The sequence below is a fragment of the Sphaerodactylus townsendi genome, linkage group LG06 (genome assembly GCF_021028975.2).
Source record: "Sphaerodactylus townsendi isolate TG3544 linkage group LG06, MPM_Stown_v2.3, whole genome shotgun sequence".
In the NCBI taxonomy this organism is placed as follows: Eukaryota; Metazoa; Chordata; class Lepidosauria; order Squamata; family Sphaerodactylidae; genus Sphaerodactylus; species Sphaerodactylus townsendi.
Window position 1 is genome coordinate 105,651,828 of NC_059430.1, and position 22,277 is coordinate 105,674,104.

The 22,277-nt window shown below is 45.3% G+C and overlaps 1 protein-coding gene and 1 long non-coding RNA gene across 5 annotated transcripts in view; one reads left to right on the top strand and one right to left on the bottom strand.

The window, feature by feature from the left end:
- Positions 1 to 1,758: 1,758 nt before the first annotated feature.
- Positions 1,759 to 5,196, bottom strand: LOC125435218. The gene is made up of 2 exons (XR_007244872.1): positions 4,892 to 5,196; positions 1,759 to 2,214 (listed from the first exon to the last, which is right to left on the bottom strand). It is a non-coding gene; the product is annotated as an uncharacterized LOC125435218 (long non-coding RNA).
- The window catches only part of TCEA3 (transcription elongation factor A3), a 33,048-nt gene continuing 15,838 nt past the window's right edge, over positions 5,068 to 22,277 (top strand). Inside the window, exons 1-6 of one of the 4 annotated variants that reach the window (XM_048501368.1) lie at positions 5,068 to 5,567; positions 9,452 to 9,514; positions 12,153 to 12,258; positions 16,646 to 16,775; positions 17,254 to 17,322; positions 19,308 to 19,382. In XM_048501368.1, the coding sequence (XP_048357325.1) occupies positions 5,499 to 5,567; positions 9,452 to 9,514; positions 12,153 to 12,258; positions 16,646 to 16,775; positions 17,254 to 17,322; positions 19,308 to 19,382 (512 nt within the window). In that variant the 5' untranslated portion in view covers positions 5,068 to 5,498. The remainder of the gene's footprint in view (positions 5,568 to 9,451; positions 9,515 to 12,152; positions 12,259 to 16,645; positions 16,776 to 17,253; positions 17,323 to 19,307; positions 19,383 to 22,277) is intronic. The other 3 variants (XM_048501369.1, XM_048501371.1, XM_048501370.1) reach the window with 3 other exon arrangements.

Consider the following 22,277-nt stretch of genomic DNA (forward strand, 5'->3'; position numbering starts at 1 on the left):
GGCTGCAACAACTTCTTGACGTTCATGTTCTTTATTCCATGTTCCACTGGTCAAAATAATGAATCTCAGAGAATCAGGTGGGTGTCCCTTTTGCAAGAAATGTTCCACAAGTAGGGTTTCTTGTATTTTGTTCCAGATATGTGACACATATTCTATGATTCTGGAACACATTGTTCTGGATGTTTGCCCCACGTAACAAAGATCGCAATCACATCTGAAAGGTACACCACATTACTAAAGTTTCAGTTAGTAAAGTTGTTTAGGATTTTAGAGAACCCTAGGATTTTTAGAGAACCCTAATTTCACTACTTTTCCTTCTTCCACTAATTTACACACATAACAATTCCCACATTTATAATCTCCAGTAATAACAGGTGAACATTCAATTCTTTTCCTGACGTCAGCCATGATAATGGAATTCCCAATAGATTCAGGACGTCTCAATCTTATCAAGGGTGGGAGTTGACAACCTGGTACTTCTTTAATCACTAGCCAAAATTTGTAGGTTATGCGTTTAATTTTCTTACTATATATGGAATGGGGTAAAAAGCCAGTGATTCTCTATTGTGTAGTTCTTACTTTGGGTATTAGTAACCATTTCCTATCCACTCTATCTGCCTTTTCTCTAGCTGGCTTAATGACATTCCATGGGTACCCACAATTAAGATGAACCTCAATCTTGCATGCTGCTTTCATGTAATCCCAATGCTGGGTTGAGTTTCTGGTGCACCTTCCCAAACTTTTCTTGATAATGGTGGACCTACCTGGAGGCTGACATCTGTATCTCTCATGCCAGAGAATCCAGGCCTTAGCCCAAGTTGGAAAAGAACTAAACTTTCCTTATCCAGGAAAGTTTGAAGTTGTCCAGCCACCACCTGTTCAATCACCTTGCTATAGAATGAAAAATTCAACAAAGGTTTACAGGTATTTAGGTCTCCTGTGCCCAGGATAGGCTTCTGTAGAAGTGAACACTCCACAGCCTGTTGCAAGTATATGTACAACATTTTTCCACCATCAGGACGACTGCTAAGACCTCCAAGGCAAAAATGTCCTCTTCATCCGTCTTAATCAGGTTCAGGAAAACACTTGTAAGATGCAGAAATTGTCAACTTTTATTTATTTTAAATGGGTGGGTGGGTGGGTCAGTTTCCCCCCGTTTCAGGCTTACAAAATGCCCACACCTAATAAGATGCTTGATTATAGCATATCCTGTTCCTATTCCACAGTGATCCTTTGACTACCCTAAGGACTCCGTGCACGCATGCACACACCCCAATCTTTGACCCTTAGCATCTCCCTTCTTGACATCCCCTCTTAAGAGTCAAAAGATATGGAAGAAAACACTTTCTATTACAGGATGTTTGTCAATTGGTCAACATCATGTCAGAAAATCAATTATTTTTACTGTTGATTTTATAGTTGATAAGATTTTGCAGTCTTTTTTTAAAAAAAAGCTGTCTCAATTGCTGAGCAGTTGCTTATATTAGTTTTCAAAAATTTTGTACTCAATTTTGAGTCAATTTTTTTCTGATTTGTGAACTACCTTAATGTTTTGTTAAAGAATCAGTTTTAGAAAATATATATTCCTTCTCTTCACAGACTGGTTATGATGTCACTAACATACAATAAAGCCATAAAAATGACCTTAAAATAATCACTGTAAAAAGTGTTGTGATCAACGGTGCATCATGAGTCAAGTTACACCCTTCTAAGTCCATTGTTTTACAGAGTTGTAAGTTGTAGCTGTCCAAGACAAAGTTACCATTCCATTCATTTATTTAGTGCTCATGGGCCAACAAGTCATGAGCAAAAGGGGGCAGGTAAATAGTATATTTAAAGTTAACATATAAAAAATTCAATTAAAAATTTACAATTACAGGTTTGTAGAAACTTACATAGTTGTAGTATGTAGAATTATTCCATTAAACTGTAAGGAGTAGTATAATTAAGTGCCATAGTCAGGAATTTTGCAACTGCTTGTTGAGTCTTGGGACCCTAAGCCAAGAAACAGACTCTGAAGTGTCTATCAGCAGCATTTATTGACGAGGTATCGAAGCACCATACTTGGCAAAACCCAGTTCTGATGAAGCTGACATTCCCAGTCACCTTTATTCCCTGCTGAATTTCCCAAGATTTCGTGAGAAACAGTCTTTGGAGCCGAGATGGCCCCAGGGTTGGCAGCAGATAGCGAGAGATCCACCTGGCTTCCTGCCCCTGTGAGATAACAGATGAAATTCTTTTCTCATGGGACAGAGGTGCCAAGGGAAGCCTGGTTTTCTATAAAGCTTATGAAGCCATAAAGTAAAGATCAAGGAAAGTAAAGATCAAGGAAGTAAAGTAAAGATCAAGGAAAATGCACATATGGCAGTGGTTATATATAGCAGGCTGGTTACATATATCTCAGAGCAGAATTGGTTTGTTATTTCAATTAGAATTAGGAATGCCTCTTAATCATCCAGATAACATCCTCCTGACACTGCTAAAGTCACAACAGGGCTCCATTTCTGGATATCTCTATTGATCCATTTTTCACAAGCCACATTTTATGTCATACAGATGATAACAAAGTGCCAGATGGTATCTAGACCCCCTGAGTTACAAAATCGGTGCAGCGTGTGTGTGTGTGTGTACAACACTTGGTATGAGTCCCAGGCTCTGGTTTAGAGATCTATGCCCCTGCTCACTTCTCCACAGTTGTCCACTCCTCCACATGCAGCCTGCTGGGTGATTTTGGGCAAGTCAAAGTTATCTCAGAACTCTCTCAGCCCCCCCTACCGCACAAAGTGCCTTTTGCTGCATGTGGGGTGGGAGGAGCAAAGGTTGCAGTGGTGAAAAGTGGGATATAAAACCAGCTCTTCCGCGTATACGACTTCTTAAAAAATGAAAGTGCAGTATCAGTAGCAATATTGCCCCACTGCAAAGGTGAAATTATATCTGAATAACAGGGAGATGATGAAGTATATCTTCATGGTGGTACAAGGTTATCTGTGAAGCATGACACAGTCTGTTAAGTACATTTTAAAGCTCAATTGTAGCCACATTAAATGGGACAGGAACAAACTGAAGAGACGGAGAATTTTTGAAAAGGCAGAAGGAACATAAGAACAAGCCAGCTGGATCAGACCAGAGTCCATCTAGTCCAGCTGTCTGCTACTCGCAGTGGCCCACCAGGTGCCCTTGGGAGCTCACGTGCAGGATGTGAAAGCAATGGCCTTCTGCGGCTGTTGCTCCTGAGCACCTGGACTGTTAAGGCATTTGCAATCTCAGATCAAAGAGGATCAAGAGCCATACATCGACTTCTCTTCCATAAATCTGTCCAAGCCCCTTTTAAAGCTATCCAGGTTAGTGGCCATCACCACCTCCTGTGGCAGCATATTCCAAACACCAATCACATGTTGCGTGAAGAAGTGTTTCCTTTTATTAGTCCTAATTCTTCCCCCCAGCATTTTCAATGAATGCCCCCTGGTTCTAGTATTGTGAGAAAGAGAAAAATGTCTCTGTGTCAACATTTTCTACCCCATGCATAATTTTATAGACTTCAATCATACCCCCCCTCAGCCGCCTTCTGTCCAAACTAAAGAGTCCCAAATGCTGCAGCCTCTCCTCATAGGGAAGGTGCTCCAGTCCCTCAGTCATCCTTGTTGCCCTGCTCTGCACTTTTTCTATCTCCTCAATATCCTTTTTGAGATGCAGCGACCAGATGCGGCGACTATCTCCTCAATATCCTTTTTGAGATGCGGCGACCAGAACTGGACACAGTACTCCAAGTGCGGTCGCACCACTGCTTTATATAAGGGCATGACAATCTACATCAGTATCTGGCAAGGCATTTATATAAGGGCATGACAATCTACATCAGTATCTGGCAAGGCATTGGAGAATAATATTCTTAGAGAATAATATTCTATATTTGGGAATTGTTAGAAATGTACAGTATGCAGGTACAGTCTTCAAGATTGGGAGGGCCAAATAATGTGTGGAGCCTCCATAAGAGGCCTGGGGGGTGGCAGCGAGCCTGTATGCCACATGCCCAGGAGGGGGCGGGGGGGGGCTCATACCCCCTGACAGGAAGGGGAGTTCATCTAGAGGCCAGCACACAGATAGCTCTTGCTTGCAGGTGTTGGTTTTTTCCCCATGCATCAGACTGGGGGAAGGTTATTACTGGGGGACAGCAAATGTGCTGCCCAGTGCCGGGTCCGTCCCCTATGCTGCGCCTCTGCTTCCTTCAGCCAGCATATCAATAAACAGGCTACGGCCAAATTTTATTCCACACAAGGTGGTTGTCTGTGTCTTCTTTCCGCACCCTCAAACTCATTCTCTCCTCAAGTGGCAAAAACAAAAACTGAAGTATAGTGTAGCAAGAAACCAATATATCAAGGGACAATCAAGCCCAAATCACTATACAGTGGCTGTAAGTAAAGCTATAATGCATGTGTGCTGCTAACTCATGTATATTTAATATTAACGAAGAGCATCCATATAAACATCTGTAGTGCAAATTGTACAGGTTCATGATCCCTGAAACAGGAAATCACCGGGATACCTGTTTATATGTGTGAACCTGGAACTTTATGAATGAATGAATCTGTTGCTACACGTTTGTGAACCTGACTTGAAAAATGCACTTTGTTGTTGTTCCTTGAGCAGCTGCTTGTTATCCAATTTATGGACTTATAATGTGCATGCACAACACTTGCACCTCTATGATTTGCACTGCCAATATTTACATGGATGCTCTTTGTTCAAATTCAACATGCACGAGTTCGCACAGCCACCGGTTTCAGCCAGGAGCTTTGAAAGCCATCTTTAGTCAGGTAGTGCAAACAGGATAGAACAAAATAGAGTCGCCATAAGTTCAGCTGTGACTTCCCACCGCCAAAGCAGGACTCACCAAACAGCCCAGGAGTAGACTTAAGGAAGCAGCTGAAGAAAAACTGGGCAGATAGACCTTTCCTGAACAAATACATGTATCCACTTTTCCTGCTATCCCAAGGCAGGGAGAACCTTCTCCTCGTGTGTAGGGAGGAAGCCCTCTGCTGCTGGGTCCACCTGCCCCACCAAGAGACAACAGTCACCTGCGTTCTGTCTCAGCAACTGCAGCACGCGCCGCCATTGCCTTCCTCCCTGAAATCTTTCCACCGCTTAATCTCTCTATATTTAGCCCGTCGCCCTAATGCTATTTTCACTGCACGGTCGTCTTTTCGAAGCGCTCCGGTTACCACGCCCCTTTTCTGCTTTCCCTTCTTGTTTTTTGCATTCACCGCCCCCTCCCCCTCTTTCCAGTCAAACTTTCTGCAAGGGCAGAAACTTTCCCGGATCTCCCCAAGCTTTCTTCCCTGGTCTACTTTTAAAACACACTCACAAAATATACGCACAACACAAAAACTAACGAAAGCCCGGGGGAGGGGGGGGGGGCGCCTATGAGCTGGTCTCCGTTTCACGTCGTCCGGAGGAGGGTTTGGTGCTAGTGAAGCCCCCTTTGCCAAGCGGTCGGAGCCATGGGGCAGGCGGAGGAGCTGCTCCGAATGGGGAGGAAGTTGGAGAAGATGGTGTCTCGGAAGAACACGGTAAGAAAAAGCTTCTTGTTGGTATGGCGCTTCTTCCTGCTTTCCCCAAGAACTAATCTGCAGCCTCCTCGCAACCTATGCTGGCTTTTGTCCCCCCCAGGCTAAGTGTGTGTGCAAAAATTGCCATGCCTGCGATTTTTAACCTTCTACGGCCCTTCCTATTTTTTTTTTTCGGAGTTTGCAAACTTTTCGGATTCTCTCAACCCCTGCCAATTGGGCTTTCAGGCAGGCGCAGTTGTGCAGGCGATCATTTGTGTGTCTGGGAATGCTATGCAATGCAGCGGCCTCCGCGGCTTCTTTCGTGTGTGTGTTCATGCCTCAAAACCGTCCATCTGGATCCATTGCATTTCCCCCCCCCCCCCCCCCTTCTGTCAGAGCCTGGTGCAGATTCCTCTCGGAGTGTGATCTGTCCCTCCAAGGATTTGGGGATAGGGTATGCAGACAACAGGTGTTTGGCAAGCGTCTGGCTGTGTAAATTTAATCGCGGGTCAAATGCCTTTCTGCATGGGTTGGGATCCGTAAGAAATATGGACGTATTATGGTCAGAATGGAGTTGTGGCCAAGCCTGTTTCTCTTGAGTCCTTTTTCCTCCTGCCGTTCCTTCAGGTCCCTGTATGTAGTTCTCCCTTCTTCATTTTACCCTTACAACAACCCTGTGTGGTAGGCTAAGCTGCGAGGCAGGCCTAAAGTCGCCCAGTGAACTTCAGGCACAGTGAGGATTTGGCTTGGGCAAGATTGCCCCTTCCCCAGCAGCAAAGGAAGACCTGCGCAATGCTGGAGTGAACCCACCATTTAGAGGCTTTGAATATATGCGTATATAACAGATAAGCAGCATTTTAATAGGAGGGGGCAGCAGCCACAGAGGTAAGGTTAACTGTTGCGTGCCTTAACCTACATGCACATACATGTTGTGTGCCTTAACCCATATAACCGACATGCACATACATGCTCTAGAAACAGCAATCTTGGCCCTCAAGTGTTATTTGTATCCTAGTGTGGTTGTACTGCTCTGTTATGGACAAGCTTCGCTTGTTGACTACATTTCTCACCAACTAGTGGAGCATAGTGGTTAGAGTGTCAGACCGGGATTGGGAAACCCAGGGTTTGAGTCCCCACTCTGCCATGAAAGCTTGCTGGATGACTCCTGGCCAGTCAAACACTCTCAGCCTAACCTACCTCGCGGGGTTGTTGTGTATGTGCAGCCATGCGAGCCACTGTGGATCTCCTTTAGGTGCAAAGCAGGATCTAAATTAAGCAATTTCATTCTTTTCAGGTTGAGAATCTGGTCTTTCGGTTCCTGTAAATGAACTTGGTCCAACAGTGCGCTGTGGGGCAAGACTGCGCCTTTGGAGTTAATGTTTTACTCCTTTTCAGACTTTGCTCTCACGTAGAGGGCCTATAAATAACTCCTCCCCCACCTTTCCTTCAAGCCTTGTGTACAGTCTTCAAGATCAGTATTTGCAGTCACAGGAAGGGCCCTGCTTCTATTATACCTTTGCAGCTGGCATGCAGTCAGCAAACTTCCTTGGTTTGGGGCAGCTGAGCCTGAAGCCTGAAGAACTTGTTCTCACAGGAAGTCCAGAAATCCTGTTGTCCCTGCGCAGGTCTGCTCGATGCACATGTCTTTCTCCTTCCCTTTTCGTTAAGGAGAGATTTTAGAAAAGCTGGTTGAAAAATCAGAGGCTCTAGCCCACAGTTCATGATGGTAAATCAGTCTTGCAAATTCGTCATCAGCTTATAAATATTGTAGGCAGGCCTACTAAAATTGCCAATCTCCCTGTAATTCATATTGTACACAATTCAGAAAAGAGGGTTGTGCAACCAAAGTATCGACAAAACACAATTTGCACAAAAAATGGCTTGCAGTGCAAAGACTGAGTAATCTAACAGTTTAATAGTTAGTAAGATGAACCAGGTCTACCATCCAGGGGGCTAGGAGGCAAATCATGCCTCTACACCATAAACATGAATTATGCAGATACTGCATCCTATGCAACATCAAAACCTTGCACAAAAATAGCATACATATATACGTACATCATCAACAAGCTTCTTTAAGCTAATCTGAAAACTCCTAACAAGTGGCGAGGATCTGGCTTTGATAAGTCTTCAATGGCTCGTGTATTCATGGTATTTTCACTATTTCTCAGTATTATTTCAAATGATGCTTATTTCTGTACTGGGAAAAATACAGGCAAAATTCAGGCCAGCCTTTCTTTTTTTCCTTGTAGAGCTAACTACAGTGCTGGAGAAGGGAATCAGTTTTGACTGGCAAAATCGTACTGGGCTGGAAAATGTTAACCCAGCATGGCCCCAGTTGGGTCCCCACACAACTAATGTTAAAAATTGAAAAATGCTGGAAGAAATCAATCATCCCCCACACCCATTTTTCGGTCCCTTGTCTTTTGATTCAATTAATTGTTATCTTAGAAGATGGATACCAACAGCTTCCCTTTACCTAAAAGCATAGGTGTCAAACTCGTGGCCCTCCAGATGTTATGGACTACAGTTCCCATCATCCCCTGTCAGCATCATGCTGGCAGGAGATGATGGGAACTGTAGTCCATAACATCTGGAGGGCTGCGAGTTTGACACATGTGGCCTAAAGTAAATGCACTTAAGCTCTTTGAAATGTAGACTGAAGTTGTGTTGATGCAGAAACATAATCAGGACTTGCAAGATCAAGTTTCTGGAAAACCCCACAATCTGCACTTTTTCTTCAAATAAATTACTAGGTTATGATATATGATCTCATATCAGGTGAATGGAGTCTACAGAAGGAGTCCAATTCTCTGTGATTTCTAATGCATCTCTGGATCCAGTGGACTGCATCTGTTGCTATTTATTTATTTGATATTCATACCTCACTTTTCTCCCCAGTGGGGTCTAAAGTGGCTTACAACATTTTATCCTCACAACAGTCTTGTAAGGTAGATTGGACTGAGAGTGGCCAGGGTCACAAAGTAAGCTTCCATGACAGAGCGGGGATTTGAATCCTGGTCTCTCACATTCTATACTCTGTTTCACATAAAGATGTTGGTTCCGTCAGTTTAGGTGCAGCAGTTTAGAAAATTAAATGCTTTTGTATTAAATATAGCCCTGAATGAATATGAGAATTATTGGTCATTTTTACACACTGCCTTTGTCAAAACCATTATTTTGTGCATTACTGAACATGGTCCTTTGATGCAAGAGTATTTACGCCAAAATGTAGTTTTACTTTCAAGGTAGGCATTAGGACCAAGGTGAAGCATTGTACAACAAAAAAGGTCCAGTATGCTTTGTTCTGTGGTGAAGGAATATACATTCCTTTTGTGAAATGTTTGTGAAACAGAGTATAGTTGAACTATGTCACCATGATGACTGCTGAATCTGTGTTTTAGGGCCTTTCCCCACTTACCTTAAGCCCCGCGCTACTTGAGGAGAGTAGCGCGGGGTCCCCCGGCACTCCCCATGAGTGGGCCGTCGACAGTGCAGCCACCCCGACGCTGACGCTGTCGCGCCCCCTCAGCGTGCGGCATCCCTGGCGCTCTTGCAAAGGGCGCCTTTGGATGACCCCGTGCAGAGCGCGAGGTCGTGGGGACGCTGGGGCGCGCGCCAGGGATGCCGCGCGCTGAGAGCAGTGCACGGCATAGGGGGGTAGGGGAGAGTGGGGAAAGGCCCTTAGTGTACCACTGCTAACCCATATTCAGCACATCCAAAGCTTTTTGTGGGCCCTTTCTTGCAGTCGTGCTCATCCTTGATTGGTGGTCTTTCCTTCACATCTGTAACAATTATTATCAATATGTCCTCAATTGGATGTGACAATTCCGACAGTGCATTAAAAAAACCCTAATGTAAAATAAAGCAACTAAGTTGTTCAGTGTGCTTTTCCCTTCTTTTAGGAAGGAGCCCTTGATTTGTTGAAGAAACTGAATAACTTCACGATGACCATTCAGCTGCTGCAGGTACAAAAATGTTGAGGGAGAGAAAAGCTTATCAAGGAATTAAACAGAAATCCAATGGCACCTTAACGGCAAATAATAACTGGTCTGTCTGTAATGTCTCTCCATTCCTACCTATCTGTTTGTTGTAACTTTTTATGAAAATATATTTGCTGTGGTAATACTGCTCATGCATCTGATGAAGTGATCAATGTTGTTAGCCTTGAAAGTGCCACTGAACTTCAGTTGTTTCTTTGCAATGTGTCTTACATGGCAACCCCTATCGAATTATTAGCCAGGTATTATTTACTTTTTGGGAAAAAAACCACTTATAGTTACGGTATATTGCTTAATCCAGCTACTATGTTGTTCATATATAGCTTGGGGTCAGCATACCTGAAAGAAGCCCTACTCCTATTTGACTGTACCTGACCGCTATAGTCAACTTTGGAGGCCCTGCTTTATGTGTCCCTGACATCGAGGCTAGATGTGTGGCAAACCAAGAAAGGGCCTTCTCGGTTGTGGCACCAAAATGATGGACTTTTCTCAACAGAGAAATTTGTCTGTCCCCATCTATCAATATCATCTGTGAGCAGGTGAAGACTTGTTTTGTCTGGCATTCCCTCGCTGATTCGAATTAACCTTTCTTCTCGTTCATGTGTTTTGTTTAATTGTTTTTAATTCATTTTATGCATTCATATTCTTGTTCTGCCTCCCGTGGCAGTCTTTGAGATGCTGCTCACCATCCTCTTTCAAAATTCCAAAAGTTGGCAATGTTGGCCAAAAAGTTTCGCCTCCAAAGCAGTCATTTTCTCCAGGAGAACTTATTCAGAGACCAGCTGTAACTCCAGGGGACATCCAGGCCTCGCCTAGAGATTAGCAGCTCTGATTACAGCTGCTCTCCAGATTACAGAAATCAGTTTTCCTAAACGAAAAGTGGTTTGAGGGTCATTATATCTCTGCTATGTTCTCTCCTTTCCCAAAACTCCACCTTCACGAGGCTCTGCCTCCAAATCCTCAGGAATGTCCCAGGTTGGACTTGGCAACCATAGCAGCTAGTGAGCCCTGGCTGGTGCCTGACCTGATCAGCTTTTGATGTACTTGATTCGATTTCTTTTTCTTTATACTTTTCTCCCCAAATGGGACCCAAAACAGTTCAAGCATCATTCCTTCCTCTTTCGTCTTCCCATAACTCTGTGAGCCAGGTTAGGCTGAGATTGCCTGGCCCTTGTTTATTCACAGACTTCTATGGCGCTAAGGACTGGGATCTCTCAGATGCTCATTTGACACTTCAACCTCTGCACTATGCTGTGTCTGTGGGCCTTCCATTTCCCCAGAAAACTATATGGGCTTAGGCTTACCAACCTCCTAGTGAGACTTGACATTCTCCTAGAAGTACAGCTGATCTCCAGTCTGCTGCGATCAGTTCTCCAGGTGGAAGTGGCAACCTTAGAAGGCAGGCCAGAGTGTACTGACATAAAACCGTGCCTGGAGACAAGGCCTTGTTTTTGTGCCCTCCAATACAGGGGTGTTTGTGTGTGTAAAAACAAGGCCTTGCCTGCAGCCACCCCCCCCCCCTTCCATTGGAGGCCGCGAACAGGCTTGGCCTCCGATGGGGCGGGGGGAGCAGCAGTGGGTAGGCTAGGAGCATGCTGGGCACTCCTGGCCTGGTTCCAGCTGCTGCCGGGCCACCCCTCCCTCTATCAGAGGCTGCACCTGCCCTGGGAGGGATGGGAGCCAGCCTGCGGCCCGGTGAACAGCTCAGCCCGCTGGCCTTGGCACAGAGGGAGCCACTGGGCACCCTGCCATGTGACAGAATGGTGTGCACCCGGGGACATGGGATACCCTGTGTTCCCATTGTTGGTACGCCACTGAGGCAGGTTCAAAGGCCTCGCATCCTCACTGAACTTCCTCTCATCTTCAAATGCAGCCCTCCCCAAACATCTCCAGGAAGTTCTCAAGCCAAAGTTGGCAAACCTAGCATGGGTGAGTGTTATGACTTGGTACAAGGTAGCTTCACGTGGTCACCTGTGAAAAGTATTTAATAGGTCAATAATCCTAACAATCAATAATTGGTTAATAATCCTATCAAATGAAAGTGTCATATACCATCGTCCAGACATTGTGTGATACGGACTCAGCGTTGTTCACTCTGACTGCCGGCAGCTCTCTGGGGTCTCAGGTTGAGAAAGGTTTTCCCCAGAATTCTGCTACCTCTGAGCCTTCTAACTGGAGATGATGTCTTAAGACCCTTTTCACTCAAAGTGAGAGCTCTACCACTGCTTATGCCCTTTCGCCATCTAAGATACGGGAATGCATTCTCCAGTCTGCAGTGCAGTGAAGCAGGAGAGAAATACTGAAGTGGCAGAAAACGCTCCAGAATTTCTGACTGCTGTGTGCCTAAGCTCTTCAGAGAGAGAAGCTCTAGCTTTATCTACTGTCTTGGTTTACAATTTGCAGAGTTTTTAATACATTCAAAAATATACCCCCTTCCCCCGGAGTGGGGTACTCCAGCACCCAGTTTTACCACCTTTCTGCCATCTACCGATGGCCCAGGTTCCCCCAAAACTACCCAGAAAGCAATCTCATCTCTCCCCACTATAGGGATAGCAATTTGTGTTCACCTCTGTTCTAAAGCTGATTCATCTTTTCCTTTTCTCAGACCACAAGGATCGGTGTGGCTGTCAACACAGTCCGGAAGCACTGCTCCAATGAGGAGGTGGTGGCTCTGGCAAAAATCCTTGTCAAGAACTGGAAGAAGCTGTTGGGTGAGAGACTGTCAGGTTCTAGAAGGAATAGCTATTTTCTGAGAGCCAGCATAGTAGAGTTCCAGGGTCTGCAACCTGCGGCTCTCCAGATGTTCATGGACTACAATTCCCATCAGCCCCTGCCACCATGACCAGTGGTTAAGAGTGGCAGACTCTAATCTGGAGAGCTGGATTTGATTCCCCACTCTTCCACATGAGTGGTGGACTTTTATCTGGTGAATAGGATTTCTTTCCGTGCTCTTACACATGAAGCCTTGGGCTAGTCACAGTTCTCTCAGCCCCACCTACCTCACAAGGTGTCTGTTGTAGAAAGAGGAAGGGAAACCACTTTGAGTCTCCTTACAGTTGAGAAAAGTAGAGTATAAATCCACACTCTTCTTTTTCATTTATTTCCCGACCTCCCCTCAGCTGAGCAAACAAATTAGCTTGCAAAATTATCCCCTCTTCACTGTCCTGGCACCCACTCACAACTCCCCCGCCCCCGCACACAAAAAACTGAACCAGTCTTGAATGGCGCAGATGGTTCTTCAGAAGAATGGGATTATCTGTCTGCATGTGGGATGGTACCCACTTGGAATCAGTTGCCTCCATCACAGGACAACCTTGGCTAGGAAACTCTTCACATTTTGTTGAACCTCCCAATGTTTTATGGTTGGATCCACTAGCCTCCTGTGGGAAGCATTCTGTGAGTGGTCCCACTGCCCCATGGCAGCCATTTTGTTGTGGGATTCACCACCTATTCTCAACATTCCAAAAATGCCCAAAGTGCCACAGGTTTAATGATTCCTAGTCCATTCTGACCATGGCTGCCAATGATGTCTTTCCACTCTTGCTACCTGAGCTTATTTAGACCACAGTGCGGGGGACTGAACCTGGATCCATCTGCATACAAAGCAGTTTTAGTGCAGAGAGAGCAGCAGTGGTGTAGGCGGTTAAGACCTCATGTATCTAATCTGGAGGAACCGGGTTTGATTCCCAGCTCTGCCACCTGAGCAGTGGAGGCTTATCTGGGGAATTCAGATTAGCCTGTACACTCCCACACATGCCAGCTGGGTGACCTTGGGCTAGTCACAGCTTCTCAGAGCTCTCTCAGCCCCACCTACCTCACAGGGTGTTTGTTGTGAGGGGGGAAGGGCAAGGAGATTGTAAGCCCCTTTGAGTCTCCTGCAGGAGAGAAAGGGGGATATAAATCCAAACTCTTCTTCTTCTTCAGTTTTATTAATCACAGAATCCTCAAAAAGGCTGCATTATATTAGGACAGATCCTTCATCTATCAAGATCAGTGCTGGGTGATCATAGGTCTCCAGAGTCTCAATAGAGATCTTTCTCATGACTTTCTTTAAAGTGGAAATGCCAACTGTTGAACCTGGGACATTGTGCTTGCCAAGTGGACCCTCTACCACTGACTACCACTTTCAAATGACTCCATGACCTGTATGCTTAGGTTTCCATTTCTGTTCTTTTTTTCTAACTTTTAACCATCCCAAAGGAATAGAGAAAACTCTTTAGTTTTCTTGAGCACCCTTTGAATATTATCTAGGTTTGAATGGATGCCACGAAGCTGATCTTTGAAGGTGGCAAGAAAGAGAGAAATTATTTGCCGTTTCAAAAACCCTGCCCTTCTGTTATGAAGCACAGGATATTTTCCCATTCCTGTGAACTAGAAGCTTGTGGTGTTTCCCAGCATTTTTCTAGCCTTTGTTCAAGGGTACTAGGAACACATTTTAAACATATCAAGTTGTCATGCTGGGTGGGATGACCTCTTTCCTGCCCTGCAAGGCGCTATCCGGTGTTTCCTCTTCAAAATTCTGACTGTCACTGTGAGGGTTCACTGAGCAGCCACCAACTGTTTTTGGCACTGAGGTGTAGCGTAAGAGGATATTTATTTCCCACCTTACAAACACGAGTGAACTACATAAGAGAACAAGAAACTGCTCAATGGAGACAGAGGATTATCAAGATAAAAATTCCCCTAACACTTTTCTTTTCCTGTCAGACTTCCTAACAATGAACAGAGGCACAAGAGGCTTTTGGCACTTTCAACAAATTAAACAAACATAAGTAGTTTTATTTTCAGCAACACTGAGAGATGCTAACAAGGTCAAAATATTTACGAGTTAACTGTAATCAGGTTTGTCAGTAAGTTGGTTTATAGTTAAATGCAGGCTGCAGCTTTCTGCTGTGTTTTCTCTTTACCTCAGTCCCTACCCCCTCGCTACTGCTGCGGGAGAGAGGCTTGTTTTTTAAAATGCCTTTCTGGAAAAGTTTTAAAATGCGCCCCACTTACCGCAGCCAGCAGGAAGGCTGAGGGGAGGGGCAGGACTCGGGGGGGGGGCAGCTCGGACAAGTTCTGCTGAGCCTGCCACCCCTGGCCTCCCTGCAAGCTGGCTTCTGCCCTCCCCAGACCCGGGGGGGGGGGCAGAAGGTGGCCTGCAGGGAGGCGGGGGGGCACCATGGCGGGCAGCTTGGGCGGGCGCTGCGGCAGCAGGCTGGCTCCTGGGCCTGCCTGCCGCCCCGCTGCCCACCTGGGCTGCTACCATGGTGGGGAGCCAATCTGCAGGGTGGCTGAGGGGGCGGGGCTTGGTCGTGGGTGGCCTAGGAGCCGGCCAGCCGGCCTCCACAGCACCTGCCCAAGCCACTCGCTTAGGCTGTTCGATGTGGTGCTCCCCCGGCCACCCTGCAGGCCACCTCCTGCCCTCCCCAGGGCCTGGGGAGGGCAGAAGCCGGTCTGCAGGGAGGCCAAGGGTGGCGGGGCTCAGCGGCACTCACCCGAGCTAGCCCCCCACGCCCTCCCCCCCCAGCCTTCCTGCTGGCTGCTGTAAGTGGGGTGCGGGAGCCGGCAGGCCCCAGACGCCATTTAGGCCCCGTACGCCTAAATGAGACTGACACAGACTAACACAGGATTGATATTAGAAGGTCTCTAAAGGAGAAAGATCCATTCTGGAAAATGTGTGATACCTAATAGAGTGGAGATCCAAGGGAAAAAAAGGAAAGAGGACAGGAATGGATTTTTATTCTTTGTACAAAGGTCAGAAAATTAGAGAAGAATCTAGCTCAGGAAAATTAACCTGTGACAAAGACCAGATTGTCTTTGGAGAGTGTATGAAGTAACATCAGATTAAGAAAGGTGTGAGGAAAATGCTCTTAGGAAAAGAAGCACTACTGTTTGTTTTGTTTTGAAACAACTATATTTATTTAATAAAACATCCTATGCAGAAACCTGAGATCGTAGCCACCAAGAGAGATAGGTCCATTACACATGGAACACTTTCCTCTGGCCTTTTAACTGCACCATGGGGGTGTAGTGTGGTTTTCTTTTATTTCTGTTTACACACGAGGAGGCTGCCCTGTTCTCCCTGCAGCTAGTCTCAACAGGCCTCTGTTTCCTGGTTCTCTTAACTCCGCCCCCTTAAAGGCACAGATCTGATAACACTCAGTCCCATAGAGCTGATATTCTTCCCCCATTCCACCTTCCCCTCCACAGACACTCACTCTCGGGTCGATTACACACAAGGCAAGATTTCTTGCATGGACATTTTTCCTCCAGCAGAAGCCTGCAAGGCCAAGGGGGCTGGACTCTGTGGCGGATGGCCCAGGAGCTGGCCTGCTGCCATGGTGCCAGCCCGAGCCACCCACCTGGGCTGCCGCTTTGGTGCCCCCCGACCTCTCTGCAGGCTGGCTTCTGCCCTCCCAGGCCCTAAGGAGGGCAGGAAGTGGACTGTAGGGAGGCTGGGGTGGTGTGGGGCTTGGGGGTGGCTTGAATAGGTGCAGGGGCCTGCAGGCCAGCTCCTACCCTCCCCGGCGCTCCCCCATGTGACAAAACGGTGTCCGCCCAGGGACATGGGATACCCCATGTAATCAGGGACATGGGCAGTATGCCCCTGGCCTGAGTGTGTTCTTGATTTAAACCAGGGACAAAGTACAGATTTGCTTTGCTCTTTTAGTCCCTATTCCATAGAGCCTCCTCACACTGCCAGAGAATGCAGCAGTCTGGTTATGCCTGTGTTCAACTTGCTCTGACTGAATAGAACCCCTCCACAGAGTGCTATCACCACTCAGTCCTTTCTCTGAGCAAAAGTACACAAAAGTCCTCCCAGAGTTTGTGTGCAAAAGTTGGCTAAAAAACTCTGTCTCTCCCCCCTCCCGAGTTCTCCAGCCAATCACATGGAGTTCTGATTTTAATCCTTTAAGGTCTGCATTCTTCTAGCCTGAATGCATCTAAATGCCTGTATTTGTCACACTGGTGAATCTAGCTAGCAGAAGCCCATGGATGATGGAAAAATATTGTAGGGGTGTCTGAAGAAGTAACTGCTTACAAAACTAGCCTGTATACCTGGGCTTGCGCTAATAGGCTGTAATAATAGCTGGTTGTTATATGTTCTTTCAGAGTCATCTGGGGCTCAGAAGAGTCAAAAGGAGAAAGAAAAAGGTAAAGGGATCGACATCCCTAGCTGGAAGCCTGAAGATTTTGTTTCTGTGAAACTCTCTGAAGGTTCTGATGGAAATAAAAAAGACAGGTATTTTCACCTGAGAGCCATTCAGCCAATCAAGTTTGAAATGTGTGGTGTACGTTTAGTCCAGATGCTGCTGTTTCAGGATATTTATTTTCCACATGTGACTCAAATAATGCATTGTCAGCTGGGAAAAGGCTACTTCCTTCCTTTAGGGCCACTGTGACACAGAATGCTGCCTAGTTTGCCGAATAGTCAACAGGTATCTATTCAGTACTGCTCACACATGTACTGCTACCAAAAACACAGCAATGTAACAAAATGCAATGTAATATTATTATTATAAAATATTATATATCATAAATTCAAAGATATTATACTGATATTTTGAGATTCGGTAAAGTAAGGGAATGGTAAATCAGCAGGCCTTCTGTTTTCCGTTCTTGGAGAGATTTTGGGTTTTAGAACTGTTATGAACAACTCGGAAAGTCCTTGTGACCTCCTCAGTTTTTTTTCTTTTTTCTTTTCTTTCCCTTCCCTTTAGGAAATCAAACAAGTTTATCTCACAGTCAGCAGCCCCAAAAAGTCTTTCTCTGGTTCTCAAACCAGACAGGTATAATTATTTCATTGGGGAAAGGATAACATTGGCTTGCTCTTCTAATCATAGTTCCATCTCACATATTTTTGCTTGTAGGTAAGGGCTGTGGTTTTTAACATAGGCCCCTTCCGCACATGCAGAATAATGCACTTTCTATCCACTTTCAATACACTTTGCAGCTGGATTTTGCTGTTTGGAACAGCAAAATTCACTTGCAAACAATTGTGAAAGTGGATTGAAAGTTCATTATTCTGCATGTGCGGAAGTGGCCATAGTTGCTCAGACACAATGCATGGTCTACTTTCCATCAGGGTACCAAAATCTCCAGTTCCAGCCAGAGGTGTACGGCCTATAGGGAGATGGGGTCACCCATGTCCCTGGGCGCACGCCACCGAGCCCCACCCCCACCTCTGCATACCGACTAAGGAGCCAGAGGCAGGGGGGGCAGGGCTCGGCAATGGGCAGCTGCGGCGCCTGCATGGGCCAGCTGCCACTGCCAAGTCCCACCCCTCTGGCTTCTGTGCAGGCTGGCTTTTGGCCCCCCTAGACCCTGCCGGCCAGCACGGTGGCCAAGGGTCGGGCTGCCTGCAGCCTTCATGCAGGCTGGCAGGGCCTGGGGGTGGGGTTCGGCCTGCACAGAGGCCAAGGAACGGGGCTTGGGGTGGGTGCCCCCCACACGGCCCCACCCCCGGACTCTGTGTGGGCCGGCGGGGCAGGGTTCAGTGCCCCCGAGCCACGCCCCCAAGTGCAGGGGGGGCCCCGGGGGGCACCCAGAGAAGGGGATGTCTTCAGGTGCCATTTCCCCCGATGCTCCTCTGGGTCCAACTTGAGAAATTCCAGAAGACTGAGGGACAGTGCTGAGGAGGAGGCCTATGGAGAGCAGCTGATCTCACTGAGGATATGATGCCAACTGATAGAAGTTGGAGCTCTGGTCATGCTGTGGTGGAAGAATCGCCAGATTGCCTTTTCTCAGTTGGGACATTCCTTGAGATTTGCGGGCACAGCCCAGGAAGGGCAGAGTTTAGGGAGGGGAGGGAGCTCAGCAGGAGAGCAATGCTACATAAACACCCCCTGAAGCTGCCATTTCTTCCGGGAATTAATCTTTGTAGTCTAAAGATCAGTTGTAACTCTAGCAGAGCTCCAGTCCGCCTTGATTTGGGCAACCTGGTTGGGGAGAACGCTCTTAGCTTTGTTAAACAGTTACCAAATTCAAGCACTCTTGAAAAGCGAGGCATAAAAACCTACTCCTCTTCTTCTTTCTCCTCCTCCTCCTCCTCCTCCTCTTCTTCCTCCTTAGGACACTGTTTAGTTTGTTGGGGAATTCCAGAATACATATGTGTTTCTCCAAATCGGTCAAGTAGCATCCACGGAGAGTTTCAGGTTAGGGGAGTAGAATAGGGAGAAGCTGAACTCTTCTCAATGCGTGCCATTATCTCAATTTGAATTAGTTAATATTGTAATATGGTAATTTATAATGCCAATAAAGGCTTCTGTCTGTAATTTGAATTAGGCATCATTAGAGAATTAAGGAGAATTAATAACTCATATCTAGGTCCCCAGACCCAACCTGTGTAATCTGAAGCATATGAATTGACCTGAGCTGACAGCTGCAGGTAATCTGGCGGCTCCTAAAAAGCGTGCGTTTTTGCAAGAGCCTCAGCTACAAAGTCAAGTTTTGGCAAGCTTTATTCTTTCAAACTGGCACTGTTCGTGCATTATAAGTGAATTTGTGCCCATGTGTTTGTAAGAAAGGGCCTTCAAATATTTACTTTGTAACTGAAACCAGGAACCAAGGCCTGGAGGAATGTTGGGTTTGCTTCACATGTTCAGCTGCACCTGCATCAAATGTAATACGAGAATTACTGAACATGCATTAAAAAATCCATGTATTCTGCACATGGATTGTATACTCGAGCTTGTGAACAGGGCTAATATAGCAACTGCGTGGCAACAACTGCTTCCTTTGACAATATTTTCCTCTTCTTCTCCTATATGTCAAGAAGGGACTCGGAATCTTCCATCTCTGCTGCTGCTTCCACTTCCTCCTCATCTCCCAAGAGTCTCTCAGGAGAAAGGTAAGCTGATACTGTTAGCAAAGCTAACCCTTCGTAGCTGGGCTGTATGTAGTAGGATTGCTTCTCTGACATACTGTGCATATAAAGACTTTTACCAGTGCCTTTACTGGGAAAGAACTCTCCTCGTCTCACCCTGTTCGGGCTATTTGTTTTGCATTCTGGCGTTCCTATCACTGGGAGGGGTGAGATAAGATATCCGTACAAAAGGCAAAAGTGGAATAATGGCTGGGAAAAATGGTCCCTCGTAGAGATTATGAACACCTGGGCCTAAATTTGAGCAGAAATCAGATACTGCTTTCCACAATGTGTTACTTTCCTGAGGTGCAAACTACATAAATCACATATAGTTCTTTCACCGTTAAAAAAAAATTATCTAGGGTTTCCAACTCCATGTGTGGGAAACTGTCAGAGATCTGGGGGCAGTTTCTTTAAAGAGTCACTCCATCTCATATTGGGTCTTCCTCTTTTCCAGCTTCCTTCAACTTTTCCTAGCATTATTGTCTTTTCCAGTGAGTCTTTTCTGCTAATACTGTAACTGAAGCCTCCTTTTGGTCATTTTGGCTTCTAGGGACACCTCAGGACAGATACATTTGCTCATTTCAGGAATGACGTGAAACTACGGTTTATTTTGCACGTGCCTAGTTTCTTTAGCAGCCTGGTTTCTTTAGCTAAGACTTGGCCGTGGATACTCACTCAAACCCTGGCTTGCTTTGACAAATGCTGGTTTCTTCATTATGAAAGCAGAGTTTTTAGTGGAGTTCCATAGTTTGGCTGCTTGTTTTTTGAAAATTGCTAAGTTGATTTGAAAAATCTTGGGTTGGAGCTGCTGCCACACGAACAGCCAGGCAGGAGGCGCTTCATTTCTCTCCCTTCCACCACACCGTCCACGGTCAGTGAGAATCTACCTGCCATTGCCTGGCCGTTTGAGGGAAGCCCCTTTTTCTTTTTAATTTGATGGGCTTCATCTGCGTAGCTACACAGGTGCAGCCGGTCATCTCCAGGGCGATCGGCATGGCTGTGGGGGTTCACTTCAGCAAGCCTGTGTAGCTACATTTGTATTGCCGGAAGCGCCTCCATGTGAAGGCATGACAGAAACCCGGCATGCATGTGAACAGGAAATCAGGTTCCTTTTTGACAACTGCTACCCGTTGTACATTTGCTGTGTGGAATTGGCCTGTGATACTTGGCCAGCTCCAATGCCTTTGCTTCAGCAAGTCTTCTCTGAAGTTCTTTGCATTTGCGAAGAAGCTCATTCATCACTCAGACTTGTTTACTATTTCCCTGCTGTACCAGCCGGAGCAACTGCTTTCTGGACTGCTGTTTATACTAGAGAGTTCAGTCTACAGCTGTGTATAAGGGTGCTGCTGGAAGGGTGCGGGTTAGGGAGATTAAAAATATTGAAGATGGAGCCCTTTGATAAGAAATTCAAATGTCTAGTTAAGCATTTAGAAATACAGGAAGGAAAAGATGGAAGAGATACTTAAGAATCCTTGTGAGGTTAAGGATCAAAAATTAATTTTAAACCGTTTAAAATCAAGAGTGGAAACTCTAAATTCTAAACGTACTGTTAATGAAGCTCTTTCTAATCAGCATAATGATAAGATCTTGGAGTTGGAAGGTAGGGTGCAAGAGCTAGATAGGAAGTCTTCATCAAAATTATATGGAATTAGAGAAAATGAGAAGGGTAACTGCTTGATAGGATATCTTGAGAACCTTTTTTTCAGATAATTGGATCAGATTTCCCTGATGGGGTGAAAATAGGAAAAGCTTGCTGTGTGAATTCAAAAGTTGTGTATACCCATCAAGTGTGTTGCAACATAGTGGTTTCATTTTAATCTTTACCTGTTAAAGAACTGATTGTTAAAAGAATTGATTGTTAAAGAGAAGTACCGCTAACATTAGGAGATAAATTGGTACAGGTTTTTTTACATCACCCAATTAACATTTTAAAAATGTAGAAACCTGAAGTTTCTAACAGATGAATTGAAAAATAATGGGATTACACATAGATGGGGTTTTCTTTTAGATTGTCACTTAAGCTGTATGGTACAATTCAAAACATTAGGACAATGAATGAAGTGGAGGACATTGCAAAAACAATAGATTTCTTAAGGTTGGTTAATTGTTTGTGATTTCTGTTTATAATGAAACAAATAAAGTTCTCTGTTAATGCAAATAGGCTTAACAAGTCCTCCAGAGTACCAAAGTGTTCTTATAGCTGTCAAAAGAAAAGGCTAACATAATCTTGGTCCAGGAAACTCATGAGTGCTAAGCTAATTCATTTGTTACAATGCCTTAAATTGGGCAATCTTTATTCAGTATCTAAATGCAAAGGAGTAGCAGTTTATGCCAAGTGCGAAAGATTTAAGGTTATTGAGACACTACCAGTAGGTTTTTGTGTATTAATGGTACAACTGATAATAAGAAACTGCTCAAATTTTTAAAGAGTTTTATTTAAAAAAAAAAAACTTCTCCCAAGCCCTATATGGTTTGCTGTGATTGACGGAGACTTTAATGCTGTTATGTGTAATTCCTTCGACAGGTCCAATAAGAAATTCAAGAATCTTAATCATCTTGCACATCTGGTGGCTTTGCCCATGAGATGTGGACTAAAGCTGTCAATTGGTTAAACTACGGATTAAAAAGGAATATTCCAAAGACACCTGAAACTTTATTGCTTAATTGTGTAATTGCAGTGCACAAATCATATAGTTGAATTCAGTTACGATTGCGAGATTAAATTTTGCACGATGCTGAAAATTGAAAGTGTCTCCAAGTATACATGCGTGGTTGGATAAATTGAACGATAACTTACTAGATGGTTAGACTTACTTTGCTAGTGAATAGTAAGAATTTTGCGGCTCTGTGGTCTGATTGGCTGAGGGTGACAAATGG